Source organism: Arachis ipaensis, chromosome B10, assembly GCF_000816755.2.
Source record: "Arachis ipaensis cultivar K30076 chromosome B10, Araip1.1, whole genome shotgun sequence".
NCBI classification, from domain to species: domain Eukaryota; kingdom Viridiplantae; phylum Streptophyta; class Magnoliopsida; order Fabales; family Fabaceae; genus Arachis; species Arachis ipaensis.
In genome coordinates, this window is record NC_029794.2 from 107,162,183 (window position 1) to 107,182,851 (window position 20,669).

The window sequence follows — 20,669 nt, forward strand, 5'->3', positions numbered from 1 at the left end:
ATTAAATTCAGATAATTAAAATTTAGGAGAAATAGTTTTCAAGCTGTTGTTCAGGTAAAGAGGTTTTCCAAGTTTTACAAGAACTCAAATAGAAAGAGGGTCATACTTCCGTTCCACCCAAATTCATAAAATAAAGAGCGAAAATAATTCTTAAATATAAATCCATACATAAATTAAAATAGTAAAAGCAATAAAATCAATCCATAGAAATAGACAGAGCTCCTAACCTTAACAGTGGAGGTTTAGTTGCTCATGAAAAAGAGAAAATAAGGATTCAGGTCCAAATGTACAGAGTTTCCATCTGATGGCATCAGATTCCTTTTTATAACTAATCCTAATAAATTTAAAATCTAATATTTAAAATTAAACTTAAAATAGTATCTCTTTCTAATTTAAGATTTGAATTTAAATTCGAATTAATTAACAAGTCTTCAGCTGATGGGTGGGACCACTTGATTTGTCCATTCTGCAGCTTCTAATCTGTGATTTCTGGGCTGGAAACTGGGTCAAAACAGCCCAGAAATCGCCCCCAGCGTTTTTCTACTTTTTCTGCACGTGGCGCATGTGACGCGTCCGTGTCGTCCACGCGTTCGCGTCATTTGTGTAGATTCCAGTCCACGCGTTCGCGTTAGGCACGCGATCGCGTCATTGCGATTTCCTCTATTCCGCGCGGTCGCGTGAGCCATGCGTCCGCGTCGGTATTCGCTGGTCATCTCCTTGGCTTCTTCTCTTTCTCTGCAGAAACTTCATCAAATTCCGCCAAATGCTACCTAAAATAAACAGTATTGTACAAAACTCAAAATAGCATCCATAGTGGCTAAAATATAATTAATTTTTAATTAAATTCAACAATTTAGATGCAAATTTACTAGGAAAAGATAGACAAGATGCTCACGCATCACAACACCAAACTTAAACTGTTGCTTGTCCTCAAGCAACCAAAACTAATATAAGCTTAGCATGTGAATTTGCATGAGAATAAGAGTTCGATTAAGCCCATGTCTTCTCTTATAGTTGGGTTTACAACTGCAATCCTGAACAGTTTTGGCATCTCACTTTATCCTTTGAAGTTCAGAATGATTGGCATCCATAGGAACTCAGAATTCAGATAGTGTTATTGACTCTCCTAGTTCAGTATGTTGATTCTTGAACACAGCTACTTTATGAGTCTTGGCTGTGACCCTAAGCATTTTATTTTCCAGTATTACCACCGGATACATAAATGCCACAGACACATAACTGGGTGAACCTTTTCAGATTATGACTCATCTTTGCTAGAGTCCCCAGTTAGAGGTGCTCAGAGTTCTTAAGCACACTCTTTTTGCTTTGGATCACGACTTTAACCGTTCAGTCTCAAGCTTTTCACTTGACACCTTCACGCCACAAGCACATGGTTAGGGACAGCTTAATTTAGCCGCTTAGGCCAGGATTTTATTTCTTAGGACCCTCCTATCCATTAATGCTCAAAGTCTTGGATCCTTTTTTTTCCCTTTGCCTTTTAGTTTAAAGGGTTATTGGCTTTTTCTACTTGCTTTTTTTTCTTTTGTTTTTTTTTTTTCGCAAGCTTTGTGTTTTTCACTGCTTTTTCTTGCTTCAAGAATCAATTTTATGATTTTTCAGATTATCAATAACATTTTTCTTTTTCATCATTCTTTCAAGAGCTAACAATTTTAACATTCATAAACTTCACTATCAAAAATTATGCACTATTCATGTCATGCATTCAGAATCACAGAAAACACCACCACATTTAAGTAAATAAGACTATTCTTCAATATAGACCCACTTTCTCATGCAATATATCACTCCTGTATTTTTGATTTGAAATTAGGCTCAGTGAGTAATACATGAGACATTTTTTTTTCAGAATTAAAGCAATAGTAAAACTAAACTAGTCCTAGGATTCTAACTAATAAAGGATCATGCAACAAATAAAGAAAAATAACAAGAAACTGGAACATAATATAGAAAAGAGGGAAGGAATAAAAATGAAAGGAACTCAACCACCTTAATTATCCTAGCGGTCATTTTATTCTTCAGGTTGTGTTCCTCCGTGAAGACGATTCGCCTCCCTTTTGTACTAGAAAACCTATAAGCGCAGCGTCAACACCAAACTTAAAGGTTTGCTTGTCCTCAAGCAAATAAGAACTGAAAATAGAGGAGACAAATATTAAAATGAAAAAAAAATAAAAGGATAAGAAAATAAGAGAGAACTAGGATTGGGAGAGAGAGAGAGAAAGAAAACTGGGCGGCGCAAGCGACGCGTTCGCGTGCAGCACGCGATCGCGTACGACGCGCATTCTTCATAATGACGCGATAGCGTCAGGCACGCGTTCGCGTGGATGGCCATATATGCTACTGACGCGAACGCATCAGTCATGCGTCCGCGTGACCAAATTTGTGCTTTTAGCACACTTCTTGCCCCAAGCTGGCACAAATCTCTGCCCAAACGCTCTTTTACGTCGAATTTGCAGGTCACCCGTGAATGACGAAAATTACAAACGACGCGAACGCGTGAGATACGCGATCGCGTGGGATCGTTTGTGCGAAAGGCTCCATTCTGGCGCCACTCCCGCGCAACTCTCTGTAACTTTTTATTTTTTTTTCTTGCACCCCTAGATGACGCGTTCGCGTCAGCGACGCTGGCTCGTCGGGTGCTTTTTTTTTTTTCATAAATATAGCTTGAGGTGTTCGGTTCCTGGAAGAACATAGCTGCATGATCAGAAAATTAGTAAGAACTCAAAAAAATAAAATAAAATAACTAAGAAAACTACTACTACGAAAAATAGCTAAGGATACGAAATTATCGGGTTGCCTCCCGACAAGCGCTTCTTTATCATCACTAGCTTGACGATCATCTCCTCTAAGGAGGAGGATAATAGGGGCTCAGCTCTTCACCCCTTACTTTGAACTTCTTTCCTGTGTCTCCATAACGTAGCTCAATATGCTCCAGAGAGAGGATTCTGATTACTGTATAAACCCATGCTGGATTGCTGGTCAACACCACCTTCATTCCTGGGGAGAAACCTTCAGTGGGGATCTTTTTGTTTCTCCATCCTCTGGGTATTTTTTTCTTTTTGGGGACCTCCTCCTTGGTGAATGATGCAGTTTCAACACCAAACTTAGGTTTGATGTCAGGCGGAATTTTATCGGTTGTCGCCACAGGAGGTTTGAGTTGCAAATTCTGCTGTGCATCATCAGGGGGTTCTTGAAGGTTTGGATCAATAAGCTCAGCCTGCATGCACCTCTCTTCTTCACCTGTTGAATGTACATCTTTGAAGACATGAAAGACCAGTTGCTCATTATGCACTCTAAGCACTAATTCACCCACTTCTACATCAATTAGAGCTCTTCCAATGGCTAGAAATGGTCTTCCTAGAATTATAGAGGCATTCTCATCCTCCCCTGTGTCAAGAATCACAAAGTCTGCTGGGAGGAAGAACTTTCCCACTTTAACCAAGATGTTTTCCACTAATCCATATGCAGGCTTCATAGATTTGTCTGCCATCTGTAATGCTATCTTTGTGGGTTGTGCCTCTTGAATTTGCAGCTTCTTCATCACAGATAAAGGCATTAGATTTATGCTTGCCCCTAGATCACATAGGGCTTTCTCAAAGGTTGTGCTCCCAATGGTGCATGGAATTTGAAAGCTCCCTGGATCTGCCATCTTCCTTGGCAAGTTATTCTGAATGACAGCACTACATTCCTTAGTCAGGACTACTGTCTCATCTCCCTTTAAACGCTTTTTCTTTGACAACAGCTCCTTCATGAACTTGACATAGATAGGTATTTGCTCCAAAACCTCAGCAAAAGGAATATTGATTTGTAACTTTCTGAATATTTCCAAGAACTTTGAAAACTGCTTGTCCTTGGTCTCCTTTTGAAGTTTCTGAGGATACGGCATCTTAGGCTTGTACTCAGGAGCCTTTGGCAGTGTAGGATAAGTGTCAAGAGAGTCTGGGAATGGGTTGTCTGCACGCTTTGGAGGGGCATGCTCTACTTCTTCCTTCTTCTCATCTGGAGCTTCCTTTTCAACTAGCTCTTCATTGGCCTTGGTTTCAGAGCCAGCTACTTTACCACTTCTCAATTGAATAGCCTTGCAATCTTCTCCTGGGTTCACCACTGTATCCTCTTGAAATGTACTTGCAGACTTCTCAAGTATTTGCTTGCTCAGTTGGCCCACTAGCACTTCTAAGTTTCTAATAGAGGCTCTGGTTTCCTGTATAACTTGTGCTTCCGTACTTGCCACTTGTTCACTTATTACGGTGATAGCCTTGCATTCCTCTCTTGGATTTGGAATTGTGTTACCAGGAAGGCTATTAGTGGTCCTCTGATCAATTTCATTAACCTTTGTGGCTAATTGACCCATTTGAATCTTCATGTTCTTGATGGATGCTCTAGTTTCCTGTTTAAAACCTGTCAATATTGCTTCCAAATCATTGTTCTGCTGGAAACCGCCCTGAGAGCTATTGTTGAAGTTCTGAGGTCTCTGAGGTTGGTCCCTCCACCCAAAGTTTGGGTGATTTCTCCATCCCTGGTTGTATGTCTTAGAATATGGATCATTGTTGGGATTTCTAGGACCACTCCCCATGTAATTCACCTGTTCAGAAGAGGGTTGAGCATAATCATAATTATCATTTTGCATAAAGTTACCTGCCATGTCATAGGAGACTTCCTGTGGTGGATTTTGGGTGTTGATAGCTGAGACTTGCATGCCACCCATCTGTTGAGTAAGTAGATTTATTTGCTGAGACATCAGCTTGTTCTGAGCAAGAAGAGCATTAACAGCTTCTACTTCCAACACACCTCTCTTTTGAGAGGTCTCAGAGTTCACAGGATTTCTGTTAGATGAGTAGAGATATTGGTTGCTTGCAACTAATTCAATCAGCTCAATAGTCTCCTCTGGTGTCTTCTTCTTGTGCAATGAACCGCCTGCAGAGGTATCTAAGCTCATCTTTGACATCTCTCCTAAGCCTTCATAAAAGATATCCAGTTGGGTCCACTTGGAGAACATGTTAGGAGGGCATTGCCTAGTCAGTAGCTTGTATCTCTCCCAAGCTTCATAAAGAGTTTCACCCTCCTTCTGTCTGAAAGTCTGAACCTCCAACCTGAGCTTATTCAGCTTCTTTGGTGGGAAAAATTTAGTGAGAAATTCAGTAACGACCTTTTCCCAAGTATTCAGACTCTCCTTTGGTTGGGAATCTAGCCATTGCTTTGCTTTATCCCTCAGAGCAAACGGAAAAAGCATGAGTCTGTACACCTCTGGATTCACTCCATTTGTCTTCACAGTATTACATATCTGCAGAAAATCAGATATGAACTGATTTGGATCTTCATGAGGAAGTCCATGATACTGGCAATTCTGTTGCACCAAGGTGACCAATTGTGGCTTCAACTCAAAGTTGTTTGCATTTATAGGAGGTACCACAATACTTTTTCCATAAAGATCCGCAGTAGGGACAGAATAAGAGCCAAGCACTCTCCTCTGTTGATCATCCCCATTCAGATTTACCACATTGGCATTAGCATTATTATTTGCCATAGTGGATTCTGCAGCCTTGCAAAGTCTTGCTTGTTGTAAACGTCGCCTGAAAGTTCTTTCAGGTTTAGGATCAAAGTCTAAGAGATGTCCTTTGTCTCTGTTCCTACGCATAAACAACCAGAAGACAAGAAAAGATGGGACTCTCTACGTCCGAGTGTAGAGAAGTTCCTGTGAGGTAACCTGTGTAAAATAATAAAATAAAAAATACTAAATAAATAAATAACAAAAATTCCAAAATTTAAAAGGAAAAATAAAAAGAAAAATTTAAAATAAAATTAACTGAGTGACACCAAACATAAATTCAGAAATTGAGAAAATAAATCAAAATATATAATTTTAATTTTAATTTTAATTTAATTTAATTTTATTTTATTTTATTTTATTTTTCTTTTTTTAATTAATAAAAATAAAAAAAAAGAATGAAAAACGAAACAGGGGAGGGGGGATATAAACGTAAAGGAAAAGAAAAAAAAATTTAACGTAAAAGAAAAGAAAAAAAAATTAACTTAAAAAAAACGCAAAATAAAAATTAATAATAAAATAAATAAAAAAATTATCTAATCTAAGCAATCAAACAACGAATAGTTGTTAATCACAGCCAATCCCCGACAACGGCGCCAAAAACTTGATGCGGTATTTTACAACCACACTTACTAGCCGGCAAGTGCACCGGGTCGTACCAAGTAATACCTTACGTGAGTAAGGGTCGATCCCACGAGAATTGATGGATTAAGCAACAATAGCGTTTGATAGGATTAGTTAGACAGACAGAAAATAGTGTTGAGATGCAATATAAAAGACATTAAACAATATCAAAAATATTGAAGAAAGGCAAGTAATTAAGATGAGAATAATATATGGAGAAGATAGTTAAGGTTTCAGAGTTATCTATTTTTCCGGATTAACTTTTCTTACTAACTAATTTAATTATGCAGGATTTAATTTATGACAAACTGTATGTGACTAGACCCTAATTCCTTAGACCTTCCTAGTCTCCCTAAAATTCATTAACTGCCAATTCCTTGGTCAATTAATTCCAATTAGAGGGTGATAATCAATTTCTAGTTTATATGCCACAAAAACTCTAATTATCCAAGAGGTAAAAGGATTATATGTCACGTATCCTATTAAATTCAGATAATTAAAATTTAGGAGAAATAGTTTTCAAGCTGTTGTTCAGGTAAAGAGGTTTTCCAAGTTTTACAAGAACTCAAATAGAAAGAGGGTCATACTTCCGTTCCACCCAAATTCATAAAATAAAGAGCGAAAACAATTCTTAAATATAAATCCATACATAAATTAAAATAGTAAAAGCAATAAAATCAATCCATAGAAATAGACAGAGCTCCTAACCTTAACAGTGGAGGTTTAGTTGCTCATGGAAAAGAGAAAATAAGGATTCAGGTCCAAATGTACAGAGTTCCCATCTGATGGCATCAGATTCCTTTTTATAACTAATCCTAATAAATTTAAAATCTAATATTTAAAATTAAACTTAAAATAATATCTCTTTCTAATTTAAGATTTGAATTTAAATTCGAATTAATTAACAAGTCTTCAGCTGATGGGTGGGACCACTTGATTTGTCCATTCTGCAGCTTCTAATATGTGATTTCTGGGCTAGAAACTGGGTCAAAACAGCCCAGAAATCGCCCCCATCGTTTTTCTACTTTTTCTGCACATGGCGCATGTGACGCGTCCGTGTCGTCCACGCGTTCGCGTCATTTGTGTAGATTCCAGTCCACGCGTTCGCGTTAGGCACGCGATCGCGTCATTGCAATTTCCTCTATTCCGCGCGGTCGCGTGAGCCATGCGTCTGCATCGGTATTCGCTGGTCATCTCCTTGGCTTCTTCTCTTTCTCTGTAGAAACTTCATCAAATTCCGCCAAATGCTACCTAAAATAAACAGTATTGTACAAAACTCAAAATAGCATCCATAGTGGCTAAAATATAATTAATTCTTAATTAAATTCAACAATTTAGATGCAAATTCACTAGGAAAAGATAGACAAGATGCTCACGCATCAGTGGCCACTGGGGCTCCCACTCGTGAGCGTACCAGATCCCCCCGCGGCAACCCGAGAGACGACCCTTTGGAGGAACAGGTAGTGATAGCGCCAGAATAATACAAGAACTGCGCCACAAGGTGCAAAACCTAGAGCGAGAGGTGGCTAGTAGGGAGCGTTATCAGCCGACTCCTAGTCAAGAGCGCTCCCGATCTCCTCAAAGGGGAGAAAGAAGTCTCCGACGAAGTCACTCCAGGCACACTCCGAGCCCCCGGACAGAGTCAGAAAGCCAGGAAAGTAGGGAAGTGCCCCGGAGACGACGAGATCCTGTGATTTACTCCCGATCGTCGACAAGAGATACCGTAGAACGAGAAGACAGCAGGGAGCGAAGGAGGAGAAGCCGACCACATCAAGAAAACAACAGGGAAAGGTCAAGGAGAAGCCGACCACACAGAGAGAACAGCAGGGAAAGACCGAGGAGAACTCGACGACTGGTGGTCATGGGGCGACCCCTTTCCACCACTCAATCCTCGGAGTCCGACTACCGGAGCACTTTGACAAGTCGACAGATATGAGGTATGATGGGACTCAAGATCCCCAGGAGCATCTAACGGCCTTTGAAGCCAGGATGAACCTGGAAGGGGTAGGCAATGAAGTAAGGTGTCGCGCTTTTCCCGTAACTTTAGCAGGACCGGCGATTCGTTGGTTCAATGCCCTCCCTTAGGGCTCCATAACTGCCTTTGCCGACATCACTCGTGCCTTCTTGGCTCAGTTCACCACGCGTATCGCTAAAGCAAAACACCCGATCAATCTGCTAGGAGTAACACAAAGAACCGGCAAGTCGACTCGGAATTACCTGGACAGATTCAACAACGAGTGTTTGGAGATTGACGGCCTAGCCAATTCAGTGGCCAGCCTGTGTCTGACCAACGGGTTATTGAACGAGGATTTCAGGAAACACCTTACCACCAAGCTCGTTTGGACAATGCAGGAAATTCAGAACATAGCCAGGGAGTACATCAATGATGAAGAAGTAAGCCAGGTCGTGGCAGCCAATAAACGGCAGCCTGCCTACTCCAATACTCGCCCATCCGGCGGCGGGGAAAGGTTGAAAGAGCACTCCAAAGACGGAGGATCAGCTAAAACCTTCAAGCCGTTTTCCCGGGTAGGAAAGTTTACCAACTATACCCCACTATCAGCTCCAATTATCGAAGTCTATCAGCAGATCACCGACAAGGGCATCTTGTCGAAGCCCCAACAACTCAAGGATAGGACGGGAGGAAACAAAAACCTCTATTGAGATTACCAAAAGGGCTATGGCCATAAGACCTAAGACTGCTTCGACCTCAAAGATGCCCTGGAGCAAGCCATCCGGGAAGGAAAGTTGGCTAATTTCTCCCATCTTATAAGGGAACCGAGGAGGCGGGACCATGACCGATCAAACAAGGACAAAAGCCACGCCGTAAGACAAAGACGGGAGCCCGAGGAGGATAATGAGCGTGGCCTCACTGTGGTAAATGTGGTGATCAGAAGAGACGTCCCCCCCCCAGATCGAAATCAGCTAGCAAGAAGGACGCCAAGGTCTTAGCTATGTCCTCTGGCTCCACGCCGCCCTCCCGGAGGGTACCCTCGATATCATTCGGCCCCGAAGATCAATGGTTTGACGAGGTCGCAGAGAACCCTCCGATGGTGATCACGGCCAGGCTGGGCACCGATCTAGTAAAACGGATCCTGGTGGACACGGGAACTAATTCCAACATCATGTTCCGCAATATATTTAATACTTTGGGCCTACGGAACACCGACTTGAGGGGCCACCAACACGGCGTGGTAGGCCTAGGCGATAACTTCATCAAGCCTGACAGAGTAGTTTCCCTCCCGGTTTCCATTGGCGGAGGTCGGGGGAAGAGGTCACTAATGGCGGAGTTTGTTGTCTTAAGGGACTCCACGGCCTACAACCTCATCTTGGGGAGGAAGACCATCAACGAGTTTGGGGCGGTAATTTGCACCAAACTACTGCTAATGAAATTTGTTGCTGATGATGGATCAGTGGGGACCATCAGAGGAGATCTGGAGACGGCGATCGCATGTGACAACGCCAGCCTCTCCCTAAGGAAGAAGTCTAGAGAAGCATCCGGTGTCTTCCTTGCCGACCTGGATGCCAGAGTTGATGACAAACCCAGGCCGGAACCGGAGGGGGACCTTGAAAAGTTCAGGGTCGGCGAATCGGATGAGAAGTTTACCTTTGTAAACAGAAACCTACCCCATGACTTGAAAGAACCCCTGATGGAGATTATCAGAGCTAACAGTGACTTGTTTGCCTGGACTCCGGCCGACATGCCGGGTATAGACCCCCAGTTCATGTCGCACCAGCTAGCCGTGAGACCAGAGGCAAAGCCAGTGGCCCAAAGAAGGAGAAAAATGTCCCAAGAAAGGTCAGAAGAGGTGGCCAAGCAAACGGCCAGCCTACTAGAAGCGGGCTTCATTCGGGAACTCGACTACTCGACTTGGCTGTCGAATATGGTTTTGGTGAAAAAGCCCAGTGGGAAATGGAGAATGTGCATGGATTATTCTGACCTTAACAAAGTATGTCCCAAGGATTCCTTCCCCCTTCCCAACATCGATGCTCTTGTTGACGCGGCGGCGGGTTACCGGTATCTGAGTTTCATGGATGCCTATTCTGGGTACAATCAGATACCGATGCACCGGCCAGATGAAGAGAAAACGGCGTTCATAACGCCAGGAGGGACATACTGCTACAAGGTGATGCCGTTCGGACTAAAGAAAGCAGGGGCTACATACCAACGGCTGATGAACAAGGTCTTCAAAGACCTCATCGGCAAGACGGTGGAGGTATACATAGACGACATCTTGGTCAAGACTGCCAAAGCCGAGGACCTCATCGGCGACCTGGAAAACGTCTTCACCTCTCTTCGACGACACGATATGAGGCTCAATCCGCTGAAGTGTGTGATGGGAAGCAGAAGCTGGTGAATTAAAAATTTATTAAAATGATTACGTTGCAAGTATAGTTCTTAACTCACCGAAAATCTGTCTATCAATTTAGAAATATGTCACAGAGAGTTTAAATTAAAATTACTGGGAGTTTTAAGTCCCAGGTCGTCTCCCAACGAGTTGCAGAAAAGTGTGCTGTTTTATTAATCAGATGTTCCAAGAAGTTGAGCTAAGTAAATTAGAATTTAAATTGAGAAATTTTAAATAATATAAATAAAAGCCTTGACTGGGAATTGATTAGTTAGAATCTCTATCATTGATGGAGTGATTTTTAAGATTGATTTATAATTAACGGTTACTCTGTTTGGTTATCCTTTACTAGGTAAGGGAAAGTCAAACAAGTTGGACTGCCAAATCTATTCACGAGTTACAACCCACTTAGTTCAAAGGGATTGGCGTTGGTGACAAGATAGCAATCCAACATTTAACCCAACTATAAAATTCTCTTTCAATCCTTCTAACTCAAGAATTCCTTTTAATCAACTCCCTATCAAGTAATGAAACTACTCACACATTGTAAATAAAGAATCCATGGCACATAAAAGGGAATTAAAGGAAGACATGATTATTGGAATTGAAATTGAATTAAAGAGAAATAATCCTTGCATTGATTAATCATAAAAGTATCTGAATGACAAAATTGAACATAACAAAGAACATGGAAGAATAAAACCAAGTTAAGAGAACAAACTAGAATGATGAAGTCTTGATGAGGAAATAAATCTTCTCACTGTTCCAATGCTAAGACCAATTGAAAATTAAAATCCTAAAAACTAGAGAGAAAAACCTAAGAGAGTGAAAAACTAGATCTAAAACTACTGAATGAATGTGTGTGTTGTTTCTGCATATTCTCTGACTCTAGTCTGCTGTTCCGGACCAAAAACTGGGCCGAAATAAGGTCTAAAATCGCCCCCATCGAATTCTGCAGATTATGCAGATCGCACATGTCACGCGATCGCGTCGTCCATGCGGACGCGTCGCTTGCGCTTTTTCCTCTCCACGCGTTCGCGTCGTCCACGCTACCGCATCGCTTGCGCTTTCCAATCCGCGCGGCCGCGCAAGCCATGCGGCCGCGTCACTGCGATTTGTGCTCCTTCGCGTGGTCGTGTGAGCCATGCGACCGCGTCACTTCTCACTGGTTATCTCCTCAAATTCTTGTGTTCCTTCCATTTTTGCTAGCTTCCTCTCCAATCTCCATCTCATTCATGCCCTATAAGGCCTGAAACACTTGACACACAGATCACGGCATCGAATGGAACAAAGGAGAATTAAGAGTAAATAATTAAAGTCTCTAGGAAGCAATTTTTAAACATGTACTGAATTTAGGAAGGAAATCAAAATGCATGCTAAATTGATGAATAAGTGGGCAAGGATCATGACAAAACCACACAATTAAACACAATATAAACCATAAAATAGTGGTTTATCAGTGTGCCTTCGCCGTCAAAGCCAGAAAATTCTTGGGATTCATGATAACCCAAAGAGAAGTGGAGGCCAACCCGAAAAAGTGTGAAGAAATCCTACAAATGAAAAGCCCGGAAAGTGTGAAAGACGTCCAGAGGTTGGCGGGCAGACTCACCGCGCTATCCCGCTTCCTCGGTGCGTCGGCGGCCAAAGCTCTGCCCTTCTTTAACTTGATGAAGAAGGGGATCGCATTCGAGTGGATCCCGGCATGTGAGGAGGCTTTCAAACACTTCAAAGAGATAATCTCGGCACCACCTGTCCTCGCGAGGCCTAAGAATGGGGAAGTGCTGTACTTGTACTTGGTGGTAACCGATGAGGCATTGGCAGCAGTCTTAGTGCGAGAAGAGGGGAAGACCCAGCAACCAATATATTTTGTGAGTAAAGCACTACAAGGAGTAGAGCTAAGGTATAGCAAGCTGGAGAAGGTGGCATATGCGCTCCTAACCTCGTCGCGCAGGTTGCAGCAGTACTTTCAAGGACACCAAGTAATCGTCAGGACGGATCAGGCAATCCGACAAGTACTCCAGAAACCCGATCTGGCGGGTAGAATGATGACTTGGGCTGTCGAACTATCCCAATACGACTTGTAGTATGAACCCAGGTACGTGATCAAAGCTCAAGCCATGGCTGACTTCCTGGTAGAGGTCACAGGGGACCCTTCCAGGACTCCGAACACATGTTGGAGGCTCCACGTGGACGGAGCATCCAACCAAACGTTCAGAGGAGCATGAATCATCTTAGAAAATCCAACTGAAGTTGTATACAAGCAGTCAGTCAAGTTCGAATTCCCGGTGTCGAACAATCAAGCAGAATACGAGGCCCTGCTAGGCGGCCTAGCTCTGCAAGGGAGGTCGGAGCTACGAGGCTGGAAATATGTAGTGACTCACAGGTCGTGACGTCGCAGATCAATGGGGCCTACCAAGCCAGAGATTCATTATTGTAGAAATACCTGAAGAAAGTCAGAGAGTTGAGGAAGTCACGGTCCAACACGTCCCGAGAGAGAGGAACACACGGGCAGATCTCCTATCAAAACTGGCGAGCACAAAACCAGGGATAGGGAACCGATCTCTCATCCAAGGTTTGATAAAGGAACTGGCAGTAGCTTTGCATCTAACTCAGGCAGAACCCTCTTGGATGAGCCCAATCGTTGATTTCTCGGAAAGGGCCAAACTCTCCACCGACGAGAAAGTGGAAAGGACAATAAGGCGAGAAGTGGCAAAGTATGCAATCATACAGGACCAATTATTTAAGAAGGGGCTTAGCCAACCCCTGTTGAAGCACCTACGTCCCGACCAAACAGACTACATGCTCAGAGAAGTCCATGAAAGATGTTGCGGTCATCACATCAGAGGGAAGGCCCTAGCCAAAAAGCTCGTCAGAGCAGGTTATTACTGGCCCTCTATGATGGAAGATTCTAAGGAATTCGTTAGAAGGTGCAAAAAATGCCAAGAGAATGTCAATTTCCACAAGTCACCAGTGACCGAAGTGAGTCTAATAACAGCTTCCCAACCTTTCTCGCAGTGGGGAATCGATTTGTTGGGACCCTTCCCAATGGGGCCGGGGTAGGGCAAATACCTAATATTGGCCATCGATTATTACACCAAGTGGATAGAGGCCGAGCCGCTGGCTAGCATATCCTTGGCAAACTGCCGGAAGTTCATGTGGAGACAGGTAATAGCCAGGTTTGGAATCCCGGAAGTCGTCATCTCGGATAATGGAACCCAGTTTGCTGACAAGAGATTCGGGGAATTCCTCGCTGGTCTGGGAATACAGCAAAAGTTCTCGTCAGTTGAGCACCCCCAGACTAACAGACAAGTCGAAGTGGCGAACAAGGTTATCTTGCAGAGCCTCAAGAAGCGACTTGACCAGAAAAAGGGAACATGGGCAGACAAGCTAGCATCGGTCCTCTAGTCTTATTGCACGACCCAGTAGTCGTCTACTGAGGAGACCCCTTCCGACTCACATATGGGGTAGACGCAATAATACCCGTAGAGATCGGCAAACCGAGCCCGCGGCTACTCCTGGGCAGAGTCGAAGAAGCCGTGGAAAAAGACTTGGTGGATGAAGCCACGGAGATGGCCTACTTGTCGAAGACGGCATTGAAGCAGAGGATGGCCCTGCGCTACAACGCCAAAGTACTCAAGAGAGAGTTCGAGCAGAACGACCTGGTCCTACGACGTAACGACGTCGGGTTACCGACGCCTGGGCAAGGAAAGCTGGCGGCGAATTGGGAAGGCCCGTATCGGGTGAAGGAGGTGCTCGGCAACGGCGCCTACAGATTGGAATAGCTTGATGGCAAAGAAATACCAAGGACTTGGAACGCGGTTAACCTAAGGAGATTCTATCCCTAGCAGCTGAGGCATGCTAGGCGACCAAGCACCCCACCGGTTTAACCGGGCGAGTAAGATCTGTATTGCTGTATGTGGGATCATTTGTCCTATGATTATTGTTTATCCTATGTCTTTTTTGCACTGCATTTATATTACTCGGCATTATCATGCCCACATTATCATGCCCATTGATTTTATTTGAAACTCATCATATTCTCTTTTCACACTTAAATAATTAAAGCAAAACAAAACGACACCCCAGGACTGATCACCCCGGGAATCCAAAATGTTAAAAGCCATAAGACAGCTCCAACGACTACCAAGCAAAACGATTAGCTACCAGTAAAATGATAAGAAATGCAGACGGTAGACAAGCAATTAGTTACATATATGCCAAAAACGGCAACCAAGTTTACCAAAACAATACTTGTTACATATACGCCAAAAAATGGCAGTTAAGTTCGCCAAAAGTATATAGAAATCTACATATTACAGAAATCAAAGTACAAAGGCAAGACCAAATCACTTCTTCGGGATGTCGACAATCTTGCCATCCTTGATAGTCTTGAAGACGCTAACAACGGAGGTGTCGAAGTCGGGAGCTAGCAGCTTTACTTGAGCCATGAGGGCCTCCTCAGTCATCAAGATGGCGTTCTTCCTTTGCTTCACGGTCTCCTTGTACTTCTTTTTTAATTCAACCGCCTCATCCTTAGCCGCAGTTGCCGAGGCTAGGGCCTCATCACGCTCTTTTTCGACCTCTTTTACCTTGCCCTGGGCAGCGTTGAGCTGACCCTCCAGAGTCATCTCCCGCTCAGTAAGCCGCACAATGGCGGCATCAGAAGTCTTAACCTTCTCTGCGGCAGTAGCCAGCTACTCCCGAAGTGATTCAACTTCAGCCTTGTATTTGTTGTTCGCTTGAATAGAGGACTCAAGCTTGTTCTCCAAGGAATACGTCCCCGCCAGAGCAAACTCCACCTTCCTCCCTATAGCAGCTCCCCGGAGCAGTGTACGATACATCCACCTCGCCTGCGCAGGGAGATCCCCACCATGGAAGAAGTCTTCCATGCTCGGGAGCAGTTGGGAATCGATAAATTTCCCAGCATCGAAGTTATTCTCCATCATGGTAAGAACTCCCTCCGATCTAGAAGACGGTTTTCTCTTTCTCGGGTTGTCCACTATCATCACGTCCAGGTTCTCCACCTCGATCTCTGGCTGAGGTTTCGGGCCACCACTAGTCCCGATCACCTCACCCTGGGAGGGCTGGGATTGAGCTCCGGCCTTGAGGGTGTTCTGAGAAGGCTCCTCCTGGTTATCAGTGGCCTGGTTCTCGTGGCCGGTTCCTTGTCGCTATCGCCAGCAAGGAAGGTGTTAAACAAAGCTTCAAGGCCAACTTGCTCGCCAGCCATTGACACTGGTGCAGAACACGAAAACTCGTTAGTCGTTGGGCCAGATAATCAAACAAGCATAATAACAGAAGCAAAAAAAAAAAAAAAACACCATTACTCATGTATATAATTCCTAGCTACATCCTGATCACCCATAAGAAGATGGGGATTAACATGATTTTTTCCAAATATAGCCAACAAGACGTCAGCAACCCTTTTATTCTCCGAGGTCAATCCCTTATATGTAACTTTGGTAAAGGCGTTGGCTCCCGCTCCGAAACTCCAATAGGTCGGGATGCGGCGTTCTCCCTCCAACGTCAACCAAAATGGGTGACAGCCCTCCATTGGACGAACTTTGAAATATTTATCTTTAAACCCATGGTAAGATTTCTCAAACAGACCAAAAATCCTCCGACACTGGGCAGACCGGAAAGACATAAAGCCCTTCTTCGCCTTCCCCTCTTTAGAGGGATTTGTCAAAGTAAAAAAGAAACAAAAAGACTTCGACAGAAATCGGCAGCTCCAAATATTCACAGACCATCTCGAAACAGCGGATCAAAGCCCAGCTGTTCGGATGCAATTGAGATGGCGCTACGTCACACCGGTTGAGTAGCGCCATCTGAAAGGGGAAAAAGGGGATGCGAACTCCCAGTTGGGTGAACATTGCCTTATAGAACCAGATCCAATCGGCAACTTGGGGGGCGTGCATATTTAGTTGATAGATCCGCTCATTTGGGGCAAGGACGAAGACCTCGTAATGGGATTCCTCATCGGTCCCACTGCAAAGATACTCGGCTTGCCGAAACTCGATGAGCTCTACTAGATCCATCTGGTTGGGAGAATCCTTTACGTCTGAAGTTACCCAAGCATACCGGTGGTAAGGTACTCTTGCAACGGGAGCTCGTGCAACGGGGTGTGAGGCCATAGGACGCTGGGTCATACCTACAGTGGGGGCACCACTCAGTTAGTCTAAGAGACTGGGAGGTCGGCACTAATACATGAAAGCTACAGTTTGCCTACCAGAAACTTAGAGTCAAGCTAAGCCTAAATCTAGTCAAAACAACGCCTAAAAAACTAACATTTTGGAATGGTAACCCCACTAATGCATCTACCTACTACTAACGTCATTTAGCATGCAATTCAACCCAAAGGAACACCATGCATACAGAAATGGCACGAATAGCAAAACAAAGCTATACAAGTTAGAAGAATGAGAAATAGAGCGTACCTGGATAGTAGCGTTGGTGTGAAGGAGTCGAAAGGATGAGGGAGGCTTGAGCAAAGGGGGAAGATCGCCGCAGTGAATTTGGAATGGAGAAGGAGAATATTGAAAGATTGTGATGATAGTAGAAGTTGAAAAACTGAATGAGAAACTGTAAAGGAAACTGACGCATAAAGAAGCGCAAAAGACAGGGGTAGAATAGTCATTGCACACGGGATTTTGAATAACCCATTATGAGCATTAAACCCATTAGAATAGTCATTGCACACGGGTAGAATAGTCTAGCTGGCCTCATGGCCGACCCGGCCAACGTGCTGCCTCATTGGATCCGGGCGACCGGTTTACAGGGCACCACACAACCGGACCTTGACCCGGGTACCTCTCCTCTAGGGAGCCAGCTCACTTGGCAACAGCTGGCAAAGGAAAACTTCGCGGAAGGTGGGTCTGTCCTTGAGGGGCCCACCTCTGACACAGTATATATGGGGAGGGCCTACCCCTCCCCAAGGTACGTCACCATACCCTACTCTCTGCTACCTGGATACTTCCTGACTTGGGCGTCGGAGTGTCATTGCAGGTGGCTCCCCCCAATCTACACAAAGATCTTGAGAGGTCATTTGCTCGCACATCACTTCCATCAGGCCCATATTCAAGCTTATCCCCACCAATTCCCAGGGATCTATCCCGACCCGTCCGGAACCCCGAGGTACCGAACACATTCTTTATAATAATAACGGATAAAAATTAAAATTTTGGTTATTATGAATAATATTAAATATGCTAACGAGTTATAGTTCAAATGGTATAGTCTCCCTATATTCACCTAAAAGGTCGTGGGTTCGAGTCTCCCTATCTTTAGTAAAAAAACAAGTGTAATTACCCGTGCCATGCACGTGATAAGACTGAAATTATAATTTTAAATTATTTTTTAAAATTATTTTGAATTATAATAATTTGATTAATAAAAAAGTAACATGTTATGCATTGTTTGTTTTTTTTAATCTAGTGTTAATTGGATTAACTCTAAAATAGTTATTAATCGGTTTTAATAATCTACTTTCTTCAATAAATCAGACATATATATTGAATGTGATCATAAATAATATAGTAATAGTTAAATCTACCAACAAATATATTAGCTATTATCACACTATAAAACAAATTAAATATAAAAGCTATTAGTACTTATAAATCTATAAAATCGCACTGTCTTTGATTCGTGCAAGGGTTTACTTATCAAATAAACTTAAAATATAAACAAAAAAATATTCATAAAATGGACCTAGCATCACTTGAAAGAATCATGAAAAATAATCAACTTACCTTATTATCCATGAGAACCATTTCTATGGAAGCTAATCGTCTTGTTCTTATCAAATTTAGATGAGACTTTCCATAACCTTATATATTAATTTTGTTAAATAATTCTATATATATATATATTACAGTAGTTTTCCTTAATATATATACATATACATAAATAATTCTATACATATATAAATAAAAAATATATAAATTATATTTTGTTAAACTCTATGTTACCGGTTATTAAAAACATCTAAATTACATATATTAATTATTTTTTGTTATAATTATTTCGTTTTATATATATGATTATTTTTTATTCTACAATCATGCAATAATTTTTTATATTTATATATATTCCTCAATTCCGACTCCATTCATACGTATATTAACAGTTTTTTTCTAATAATGATGTTTTAATTTTTTGTTTTCCTTTTTTTCACGTATCTTTCTTTTTTTTTTTAAAATAGTGATGTTTTAATATTTTTTTCTTTTTCTTAAATATATTTTTCTTAATAATTACATTACTAATCTAAAATATAAAAAAAAGTGATACATATATCCAAGAAAGAAAATAAACTTAAAAATCAGAAAAAAAGAAAATTTATATTAAAAATATAAAAATAATATATTCAAAAAGAATAGTCGTAATATATAAATTGAGTCAACAATTTAAATTTCTCTAAAACTAATTTAATCAAATACCAATATTAGAAATAAATTACTTAAATAATATTTAATCTATTCTAATCCTTAGACACGTATAGATTAGAGTCATTCTCATAACGACAACTAACTGAAACAACATCGTAAGTTCGAATATTTAGAATTCGTGTAAATTCAGATCATTCCCTTGTTCTTTGAAAACCTTCTGTATCTCTGATAGAGTTGAATCGCAATTCCTTTTATGAAAAAAGAGTTACGGAGATGGCTTTGATGTGTTGGAGACCAAAATTCGGAAGTCACTATTTATATTTGAATGTGACACCTATTAAACCCGAAAGGCAAAATAAAATAGTATCTTTGGTTTTATTCTCATTTAATTCTAAATCAAAAATAATAATGATTTATTTAATTCAACATTTATGATAATAAAGACCATTATATAAGTCATTTAATGTAAAATAGCTTAATTTGCGATTATAATTAATATATATATTGTCCATAAATAGATTAGAAAATAATAATTTAGTAACAAAATAATCATTCAATTTGAATTACAATTAATCGATTGGTAGAAATTATAATAAATTGTATGATATTTAAATAATTAACCAAATTCTATTTTAAAAATAATTACTGACCTTTTATTCTTTTAATTATTAATAATTTAAATAAAGTAATACCCTATAACTTATTTTGTTATCTATTTTAAGTAATTACTAACATTCTATTTTTCTAATTATTTACTTGTCTTATTTATCATTTATGCTTTCAATCAATTATATTAATAAACAAATAAACTAAATTAATTCCGGTTATTCTTGGACTATTTAATAATTCAATATAATCTTTTTAATTTGGGATTAACTACTAATAATAGAAAATAAAAAAATTTAGAGTAATTCAATATTATGAACATTAATTATATTGTGAAATAACCTAAAATCATAATGCAATTTATTTTTAAAAAAATAATCAAGTATTATTGTTAATTATGAAATAACCTAAAATCATAATGCATTATATTTTTAAAGAAATAATCATCCATTAATATCTATAAATAGAAACTATCATCAAAATGCTTTGATTAAAAATGTGAGGGGTTAATTACCATTTATTATTAATAATATATCAATTATATCAAAAAGTAAAAATATACTTATCCGCATTTACACCATTAGAAGAATTACCATCATGAGTAAAATTTTGTAAAAAAAAAAAAAATAAATAAAATTGCATACATAGTGAATTTAAAAAATAAATATCGTTAAGTAATTATGCTTTTTTTTAATAAATAGTAAAAAATTAAATATCATAAACTATATTCTTTTAAAAGTAACCCTTTTAAATTGTTATGTTTGGCATAATTTATTTGTATATCATTTAAATTGATATTATTTTTAATTATAATAATTATTTTTCCTTAATAATTATTGTTAGAATTTAATAATTTTTTGTGACTTACAATAATTATCTATAAAAAAAACATATATCCAGAAAAAGTTATTAAATAAATTTATTTTTTTGTCCTATTTTCACATTAAAAAATTTTTTGTTCTGTCTTTTTTAATTATTATTATGTTATTAGATTTGTTAAATAATGTTAAAAAAATTCTTTAAAAATAGAAATAGCGATGGCACCTTGAATAATTAATTCAATAGAATTAAATTCAAACAAATAAGATGATTCAATCAATTATATAAATAATAGCATATTTATAAATATTAATAATAAAAATA

At 40.4% G+C, this 20,669-nt stretch overlaps 1 protein-coding gene across 1 annotated transcript; it reads left to right on the forward strand.

Moving 5' to 3' along the window:
- Positions 9,139-13,938, forward strand: LOC107620975. The gene is made up of 5 exons (XM_016323042.1): positions 9,139-10,202; positions 10,340-10,538; positions 11,994-12,533; positions 13,147-13,512; positions 13,594-13,938. The coding sequence occupies exons 1-5, from the start codon at positions 9,139-9,141 to the stop codon at positions 13,936-13,938; spliced, it is 2,514 nt and encodes an 837-aa protein (XP_016178528.1).

Bases quoted from the DNA above. Each gene is read 5' to 3' on its own strand.
- LOC107620975 (XM_016323042.1), top strand. From the start codon at position 9,139: ATGTCCTCTGGCTCCACGCCGCCCTCCCGGAGGGTACCCTCGATATCA. The intron at 10,539-11,993 runs GTGAATTAAAAA...GTGGTTTATCAG, and splicing joins GTGATGGGAAGCAGAAGCTG to TGTGCCTTCGCCGTCAAAGC. The intron at 13,513-13,593 runs GTGAGTCTAATA...GGGCCGGGGTAG, and splicing joins ACAAGTCACCAGTGACCGAA to GGCAAATACCTAATATTGGC.